The 9,957-nt window shown below is 36.1% G+C and overlaps 1 protein-coding gene across 1 annotated transcript; it reads right to left on the reverse strand.

Moving 5' to 3' along the window:
* Positions 1-5,355: 5,355 nt before the first annotated feature.
* Positions 5,356-8,984, reverse strand: LOC113305792. Its single transcript, XM_026554793.1, has 2 exons — positions 8,440-8,984; positions 5,356-8,219 (listed from the first exon to the last, which is right to left on the reverse strand). The coding sequence occupies exons 1-2, from the start codon at positions 8,845-8,847 to the stop codon at positions 8,151-8,153; spliced, it is 477 nt and encodes a 158-aa protein (XP_026410578.1). The 5' UTR covers positions 8,848-8,984; the 3' UTR covers positions 5,356-8,150.
* Positions 8,985-9,957: the final 973 nt, after the last annotated feature.

Consider the following 9,957-nt stretch of genomic DNA (forward strand, 5'->3'; position numbering starts at 1 on the left):
ATGGTATCATAAGTATGGAATTTGTGCCTTCCGAACAACAATTGGCTGCCAAATTATTAGACACTGCTACGTTCCAACACTTTCGGCAGTCTATTGGTGTTGTTTTGGTTCATTAAACGTTTCTATAACTCTTTCCCCTATGCTTATCTATATCTTTTGGGCAATTGAGTTTGAAACTCCAGTAAGTTTACTCCAGTTCAGTTTCTGTAGAGTTGTTTTTTTCTTGTTAGTGTCATTTTTGTTTCAAAGTCCTTCTTTTCTTTTGAAATTAAGGTCGCTTTTGTTGTGCTTTCGGGAATGACATCAAATGGGGGAGAGTTCTTTTGAACTTGTGCTTAATGGTCATATCTTAAGGGGTGTGCGGCTGTGGAATTTTAGAGGAGTTATCTTGTATCTTTAAACTCCTTGATGAATGCATTTAGCTTCGGCTTTATGATTGGATCTAAATTATTTGGTATGTATTTTTTTCCTTTTGTCATGAAATGTCTCTCTCGAAAATTTCATTATGATCCCGTTCTTGTACCTTCGCCAATTTTATTGACAAAAAGGGGGAGAATTAATATGTAGTTCATATTACAAATACATATGGTTTTTGGATCATTATGTAAGGGAGAGTGGTTTCCATGTGAGATGGAGTATTGACTAAGTAGGTGTGATACATATCACCATAGTATTATTGTTGAAGTTATGATACAATTGAACTTTGACGCTGTGTAATAATACTATGACACTGTATAACAATGATCGAGACCGATGCTTTCTCATTATTATAGCTACGGATCTTCAACATCGGTGATGCTAAACTTACAACCTTTGGGATCATTGGAGTACTTGGAAGTGACGAAGATTTCGAGGAATGTTGAAGATTAGACATGTGGAATAGGAGCTACTAAAGTTTCTTTATATTTTTTGTATTCCATATGTATTGATAGTTTTGTCACTAAAATTGACAAAAGGGGAGATTGTTAGAGAATTGCTCGGTCGAACTCGCATGCGTTGCTATCTAAAGCATGTTTGTCAATGTTAGTGGTCAAAACTATAAGTATTGATTTCTAGTCTATTATAGCTAAGTCTCAGACTAGGATATAAAGTTTACTTGAGCTCAAGGACTTCACGGCGATTCATCATACAAGTAGAAGAACTACTCAAGGAACCGGTGGAACTTCTCGATAAAAAGGTATGTGAAGAATTGAACTTATCTCAAAAGTCTATCTACTCTATATCCCACTCTTTGAGACAAGAAGTCGTATGCTATATATATAGACTTGGATTATACACATTTGGTATTTCGAGCCGAGTATACCTCGCCTATCTATATCTCGAAATATGTGTTGGTAAGCTTTTCGCTTCGATCAAGTTTATCTTTACCATGTGACGAATGTCATGATATGTTTCAATCATCTTGAAAATTTCTTTGACGAGAAATGGTGTAACAACTATATAGCGTCCTCTAAGAATGTTTCAATGATTGAAATGAGAGTTTAGATTACATAACCAATGGTGGACATAAGCATTGTTGTGGAAACACATTTATGTATAAGTCCTATTCCTTTAACCAAAGTTTGCGAACTTTGTTGATCAAGAGAACCGGAAGAATGACGTGAGCCAAGTCCGCGAACTCAGTCCGCGAACTGTCGAAGTTCTCAAACCCGAGAATTTATGCTGGAGTTGACAAAATACTTGCGTGAAGCTAAGTCCACGAAATCAGTCCGCGAACCCAGTCCACGAACCGGCGAAGTTCTCATGCCCGAGAATTTCTGCTGGAATCTGTAAACTCTGCCCGGTAACTTAAGTCCGCGAACCTAGTCTGCGAATTTGAGAAGGTTATATATCTGAAGATGATTTCTAAACTTAAACTTAAAAAGACTAAGGAATCAGTTTGCAAACCGTGGATGTAAAAGTTCATGAACGGATTTAAGTGAATCAAATCATCTTTGCTTAAATTATGTCTTATGTAGCACATAAGATTTCCTTGCAATTGAACAACTCTCTAACTATTTCATATGAAGTCATTTGAACTAGTTATGGTGAAGAAGAACATGGTTGATATGAAATGCTCATATGGCTAACCTTTTGGCTAACTATTGTTGAACCAACAAGTGCATACGTTTGGGTACAGTTAACAAACCTAGAAGCGTGCATTGTCAAGTGTTTGTAACAAGCTAAGTTTTTGATCTAACGGTTGAGAAATATTAGCTTGAATCTAAATCAGATTTTCATCTAATGGTGAATATTGAATGCTTTGTTACTAAGCTAACATTGATTGCAAACCCTGATTTGAAAGATTATATAAAGGAGACATCTAGTAATGTGCAAAACTAATCCCCACACCTTGCGTGTGATACTAGTTTGCATGCTAGAGTCGATTCTCCTTTAACCTTTGGTTTTGTTCTTCTAAAACCAGGTTAACGACTTAAAGACTTCATTGGGATTGTGAAGCCAGACCGATACTACTTTTATCGTAGTTGTATGATATGATCTTGCATCTTCTATCGTACGAGTACAATTAGATTGATTGGCTTGAGATTGATATCTTCGTCTCATTGTTTGTGATTCCACAACATCTTGTTTCGCTACCATATGATTAAGATTGTTGTGAGGTCATTGATAACTCTAGGTTGTTCTTCGGTAATATAAGACCGGATTATCAATTGGCTCCTGTTCACCTTGATTATTATCAAAATACGGAACAAAACCTTTAGGGTTTATCTGTGGGAGACAGATTGATCCTTTGATAGACTTGTCAGTGTGAGACAGATTTGTTTATTGTCAAAGCCTGCGACTTTGGGTCGTAGCAACTCTTAGTTGTGGGTGAGATCAGCTAAGGGAATCAAGTGCGCAGTATCTTGATGGTATCAGAGGAGCAGGAGTATAACTGTACCTTGGATCAGTGGGAGATTGATTGGGGTTCAACTACAGTCCAGTCCGAAGTTAGCTTGGAGTAGTCTAGTGTCTGTAACGGCTTAATACAGTGTGTCTTCAATCTGGACTAGGTCTCGGGGTTTTTCTACATTTGCGGTTTCCTCGTTAACAAAATTTCTGGTGTCTGTGTTATTTCAATTTCCACATTATATTGTTTTATCTTTATAATTGAAATAATACAGGTTGTGCGTTAGATCATCAATTAGAGTAATTCAACCTTTGATTGTTGATTGTCATTGATTGATCCTTGGATATTGGTCTTCTGTACCATCCAAATTATTCCTTGTGTTTGATTAAAGATTCGCTGATTTCTATTAGCTTGAGTAAATCAAAACAAGAGAAAGATATTAACTCCTTGAGATAATTTTACCTAGATTGAGTCTGACTATCTAGTTGATTCTCTAGAAAGTATTTCGGAGTTAGTCCATACAGATTGCTAAGCGAAATATTGGGTGGTGTTGTTAGACCCCCCGCTTTTTCACTTTTCAATCAAAAATCATTTACAAAAAATGTTTCTAAGAGTTTGTGGTACTAGATTCACTCAACAAGATGATTTAGATATTTGTAAATCCTTTGTTTTTCACACACAAGATGTCGTCGATAGGAATGTAGCAGTATCGACGTTGTCTTTCTGGGAGAAAGTTTATAGAATGTTCGTTGCTGAAACGCGGAACATTTATAGGCATGATTATCACGGATTGACTTTTCGTTTTTGAGTAATTAGTCGTCATGTATCGGGATTTGTAGGTCTACTAGTACATAAACAAAATAAACTCGATGGTTAAGCTGAAAACGAAGTGGAACCCAGAACACTGGCATATGTTGGCAGTATCTCACGGCGGACCTTTCGCCTTCCAAGCTTGTTTCAACATCCTTAGGGTGCTCAATAGATTTGATTCCTACATTGCCCTAGGAATTCCACCCTCCGGCCATTAAATGAGGACGAAAAATTGACGGTTATGTAGTAGTTGTTTTAAACTAATGTATTTCCTTTATTCCCATGTATGATGTAATTGTTTAATCCAATGTAGTATGTTTTTATTTATAAGAAAGGTTTAAATTAGTTATGATATTGATTGTTCAAATGTGAAGATATTAACATATTTGGTTAGATAATAATAGCACAACATAATAGCATGGTGAATCGATAAGTTCCTACACTTAAATCATCCCACTCCACCAAAAAACACCTAGGACATTTCCAGAAATGCCTTCCATATGTGTCTTATTCTGTAGAAGTGCATAAATGCATAAAAGTCGTGCAACCTGGCTTTGAGCATCCATTAATTCTCTATGGACAATGTTTGTATTCGTGATCTCGATCTCCATAGCTCTTGCAGTGTAATAACTCATTATTTAATTTGGTTTTAAGTTTGAAGTTTCTGCAGAGTGTTGCAAACTTTTCTTCTTCTTCTTTAACCTTCATAGCATCATCTAGCATATGTGGTTCCCCTGGACAATTGAGATATTGATATTGCAAATAACTGAGCTTTTCCGGTTGTGATTCAATCACCATTTTGATGCGTGAACAACCTTCCCGCGGATACTTTGTATATATCCAGGGTAATTGCGTTAAACTGTGGTTGTCCATGAAACATAATGGACAAACCTCTTTTGCTTTGACACATAATATTTTCTTTGCTTTTCCTTTTTAAAACATGATGGATGTTGAGAAATAAATATGCTGGTTTGGTTGAGAATTTTGTAAATAGTCGTTGGTAATTCCAATGAGCGGTCTAAATAAAGCCATGCGGATTTACTTTGACCTCCAACGTCTATATTTCCAACACCTCTATTTTTCTTATCCTATAAATTCATATCTTCCCATCATCTTCTTCACCTTTTTTTTTCTTCTATAACTAATCATCTCTCAATCTACAGAAAAATGTCTGGTAGAATTCGTGGTCCTAAGTTTACCGAAGAAAAGGACCTAGCTATATGCAAATGTTATTTTCTTAATAGGGTAACTGTTGGCATGGACGATCAAGACATGTCTTTTTGGGAACATTTTCACATTTTTGTCTCACTAACGGGGAACTCGGGAAACTGAGATACTCGTCGATTGTATGCTCGTTTTCAATCAATTAAGCTTGAATTCACGCCATTTCTTGCTACGGTAAGGTAAATTGATCGAGATAAATTCATAGGTGTAACTGAAGCTGAAGTGATCCAAACAACTCTGGTTACTTGGGAGGAAACTCAAGGCAAACCTTTTGTTTACGAGGCTTGTTTCAACATTATTAAATATGGTGCATCTCAAGCACATCTATACTGCACCCGAGTACATCTCTCTGTATTTTCTATGGAAGAATATGTTATTATTGTTCGATGTTGGATAATGTAGTGATCTACACTACAAATAGATGATCAGGCTCAATCTACATGATCTACTCTGTAAGATTGAAGGGATAAATCCCAAGGAGGCGAAAGAACAAACTCAACAATCTCTATTTCAATAAATTGAAAGAGGAATTACAGACTCCACTAAATAGGGCACAACTTTAAAACATGTGTGACACACACGTTCACTAACTAATACTAAGGCACCCTCTAACAAGATAGTAGCCACCAACAGGGACATGACAAATACCCACCCTCCAAATCATCCTTGTACTCAAGGATGGAAATTAAGGATTGAGATCGGTTGAAGCGACTCACACTCTTGTTGCAGCTTCTGAACACGATAGGAGATGGGATTTTATAGACTTCAACACCCAAGCCCAGAACTTTCTTCATCTTCACGGATTGGTGGGCCTTGATAGCTTTGTTCCCACTTAACTCACAAATAATAACTACAGCAGAACAGCTACCGACCATATAAGAAGTGCATTCAAACATAAGGATTAGATGTCCATTATCAGTTGAGTCATGAAAGTAAATCTTCATGTTTCCTTCTCGGATAAGGACTCCATAAGCGCATGAGTATAATTGGTGCGAAGACCTTACTGTGTCTTTGTTTTTATCTAAATAGTTTGGCATACTAGTAGGTAATAAGGTGGAATAATTGCCCCAAACATCCACTATAGATCTTCTCAAATTTATTTTCATGATTTCACCATAGAAATATAAACATCCTACAGTATAAGAGGAGGAAACACTCTGTTGCCAATGCTGAGTGATGACTTGTGCTGACTTGCAGGTAAGTAGCGACTGTGTTGAATATCTCATGCCAAAAACTTCTAAAAAGTATATAGCCTTTAATGTACAGGAAAGTCGCATAAGGTAGTGACACGAATTACCCTTACCTCTCCAAACTTGAGTATACTGACCATAGCGATGTGACATTTAGTTGAACGAGAAGTTAAAATAACATTATGTGTAGAGCATTTCTGTAAGATCCAAAACATCACCTGCCACAACTGAATCCGGAGGCATCCCACACGGCCAATAGCAATAATTGAGCTGATTGAATTTCTTGTATCCGCATAAGCAATCCAACTCCCATAACCAATAACTTTCATAAGCATTTGCATGAACCACTCATAGAATCTGCTTACACCACTTAAACTATCGATAATAACCCCATCATTTTTCGTGGATGTATCTGCGACTCCCACTCTCTCTTCATGAATTTCCACTCCTCTGCAACCCCTCTTGAGCCACACAAAATACCAAACATCCGTAAGAGTGCTGGAACTAGACGATCCAAAAATCAAGGTTTTTTTCCTGGACTTTTGTCGACTGTTGTGGCTATCGTACACTGAAGGTATACAAAAAGGACTGCGCGAGAAGAAAATCTTCCTCAACTATGACAATAAATCCCCACAACGAACATATTCACCCTAAGAGAATAATGATGGAGTCTAACGGGACCATCTTCTGAAGTCAACACCTCTAGCCACTCTTGTGAGAACAATTTACCAACCAGTACCTTAGATGCTCTAAATATTGTTACACAATGAAGAATACTACCAGGCTTCCCTGTATAGAACCAATGACATACTGTATCTACAATATTTAGTGAAAGAAATCCAATATTACCTCTTAAAATACTCACAAGAATCTTCGATATATCACTTTTCCACAAAGTTTCGACAAACATCTTGTTAGAATCACTTAGTGCGATCTATTCACCAACTACACAACCCAGTGTATCTTGATAAAAGAAATTTCATAGCAAAGCAAGAGTATCTCATGTACTGAAACTCCTTGACACGGTCAAACACCCTCGGCTGTAAGACTAAAAAATTAACACCACTAAAACCCCATCTGTTAATATGATGCATTTGATCCAAAAGTTCAGGTGCCTTCTCGTTGATAGACGGTTTTGCGATTCCAGTAATAAATATGTTACAATACTTATTTCCTCTTAGGAGTATTTTTACAAATGCCCTAGCTATTCCAACTGCAGCATTAATTACAACCATGTTATCTTTCCCAGAATCATTCACTCCTCTATCCCACAACATTCAATCACCACCACGACTGGAGATACTATATTGATGTGATAACTTCGGAAAGTGAGTCATGAAATTAGTCCAGGGGATCTTCTCATGAAGAAACAAGTTCGCAAACAAACTACGTGATGTACCAATTCCAACCACCCATGTTAGCAGAAGTATCACCAGTTTGATTCTCTCAGACCTTTGAGGAAACATCTTACTACTGTCACCATTAGCACTAGTATTATCCCACACTAATGCATTTGGATTCTAAAATAACATTTTAAATGAATACCCATTTTGAAGAAGTAGCTCATGAACAAACTCAGGATTAAGTTTATCCAATAAAATCAAACATGGCTTAAGCACAAATGTACAAGAAGTATTCATGTGGAAACAAAATTTATAAAATTCCTTGACAATGTAAGTAAATCCTTTATTAAGTTCAAACTCTCTTCCACGATCAAAAAACATACGACCATAATCAGAACTAAGTGAAACAACACACATAAGCTCATTTGTTCGAAATCAACGGTTCTAACTCATACCCGAATTCTATAATCAGTTTATAAACAACATTTGCATTGCAGTTATCCATGAAAATTGACTCAATATGAACAATCAGACCAGAAGTAATGGTACCAAAACAACATTCATAATAACTGGCATAATAAAAATACCCCATAATCAGTTGGAATCCTTTTCCACGATCAATTACCCTACGAGAAGAATCAAAGATAAGGAATAAACATTCATCATCGAGTAATTCGTAATTCACCTTATCCATTTTAAGTTGCGCGAGAGAATAATCACTGTTATCACTGGGATTCCAACCTTGTTGAAGAACTAGCATATAAACGTATTTCCCATTGAATTCAGAATTACTTCGAACATGATAATAATACCTTCTAATAACTTCAAGGAATTTTCCAAGATCAAATAACATACAGTTAGAATCAGAATTAGGTAAAGCAACAGATATAGAGGTAACTGGCGATACGTGTAGGCTGAAAAATACCTTGAGAATTTGGAATATATAAGAAGTAAATTGATTAATATTATCATTTGTGATTAACTTTTGATCTCCCAACTGCTGAAATTCAGAATTCAGATTTGTGGTATTGAAATTATTTACCTCATGAGTTGCGGCTCTTTTACTTCGAAAATCCACCATAAAATCTTCATCAAAAGAATTGTGAACGACATTTCCTTCTGAATTTGAATCAATTGGAGCTCCTTCAAGGTTTTCATCAATTTTTTTCTCAATCAGCGTCACTTTCTTCAACACAGATCCAAATAATTCGAAGTTCTCGTCAAAAAATTCTGACGAATTTGATTCCCAATTCTCGTTAACATATCGACTCAAATGTATCTCACGCTCGAGCAACAACGGGTTCTTTGTTTCTTCTACTAAAATTTTCTTGCATCTGGCGAGAAACACATGAGATGGTGTATTTCTTAGATCCCTTGCAATTACTTCTTGAACTTGAAGAAAAGTAGCTAAATGCTCAGCTAAAGCCTTAAATCTGTTACCATCATCCATGATCAATCCAAGGAAAGACCGTCTCTCATACCAATTGTAGTGATTTACACTACAAATGGGTGACCAGGATCAATCTACAGGATCTACTCTGTAAGATTGAAGGGATAAATCCCAAGGAGGCAGAAGAACAAACTCAACAATCTCTATTTCGATAAACTGAAAGAGGAATTACAGACTCCACTAAATAGGGCACAACTCTAAAACATGTGTGACACACACGTTCACTAACTAATACTCACTCCGTCTCATATATATAGGCGGAAAAGTGAAATTGAATAAGAAATTTTTTTGTTTTTCTAAATTTTCCTAATGTTCCCTGATTTACCCTCATCAATTCCAATACATTTATCTATGAAATATGAAAAATTTCGATTTATTAAGAGTTTTTATCCCACTAAAATATTGAAAAGTGGAATTATTTTTGGGAAGTACTAAAAGCATTAATTAAATTTGTTAACATCATGCTCTTTAATAAGGGTAAATATGGAAGAAATCACATTGGAATTGTTTTTATGTCTATCTATAGGGATTAAAAGATTTTACTTCTCCGCCTTTATATCGGAGACGGAGGGAGTAGTAAGAAACCCTCTAACAAGATAGTAGCCACCAACATGGACATGACAGATACATCGTTTGACGAAAAATTATGAACATGTTGTAGGGCCAACGGATCATGGGTGTGTGACCCAATTAGAAGCCTAAGAGATTCTCTTTGCATGTATATAAAGGGTACTTTACCTATGTAATAGGCTAATCACTAGAATTCCTTCTCTTTTCTGCTTCTTCCTTTTTCCCCTATTATTCTACTACAACACGTTATCATGCACGAAGCTATACCGCAGAGCTATATTGGATCGGTTTTTTTTTTTTTGAATGGATGCGTTCCCGGGTATTTCATTTGAACAAAGAAATTTCGTTTCATAGTATATATTAGGGTTCCACGAAAGCATGATTATCAAACGTATAGATTTAACCATTAGATTTTCATGAAAATTAAATATGTTCAACCCAATTAGTCGTTATTTACTCTATTAAAGTTTCAATCAAATCGGTATATGATGCAATCTCCAAATTCTGATTTTAGTAAAACTGTCTTCGTTTAGAAAACCC

This window comes from Papaver somniferum, chromosome 8 (genome assembly GCF_003573695.1).
Source record: "Papaver somniferum cultivar HN1 chromosome 8, ASM357369v1, whole genome shotgun sequence".
Lineage (NCBI taxonomy): Eukaryota > Viridiplantae > Streptophyta > Magnoliopsida > Ranunculales > Papaveraceae > Papaver > Papaver somniferum.

Coding starts and splice junctions, on each gene's coding strand:
- LOC113305792 (XM_026554793.1), bottom strand. CDS start 8,847: ATGGATGATGGTAACAGATTTAAGGCTTTAGCTGAGCATTTAGCTACT. Junction 8,220..8,439: donor AAAGAGCCGCAACTCATGAG/GTAAATAATTTC, acceptor AATTCCTTGAAG/TTATTAGAAGGTATTATTAT.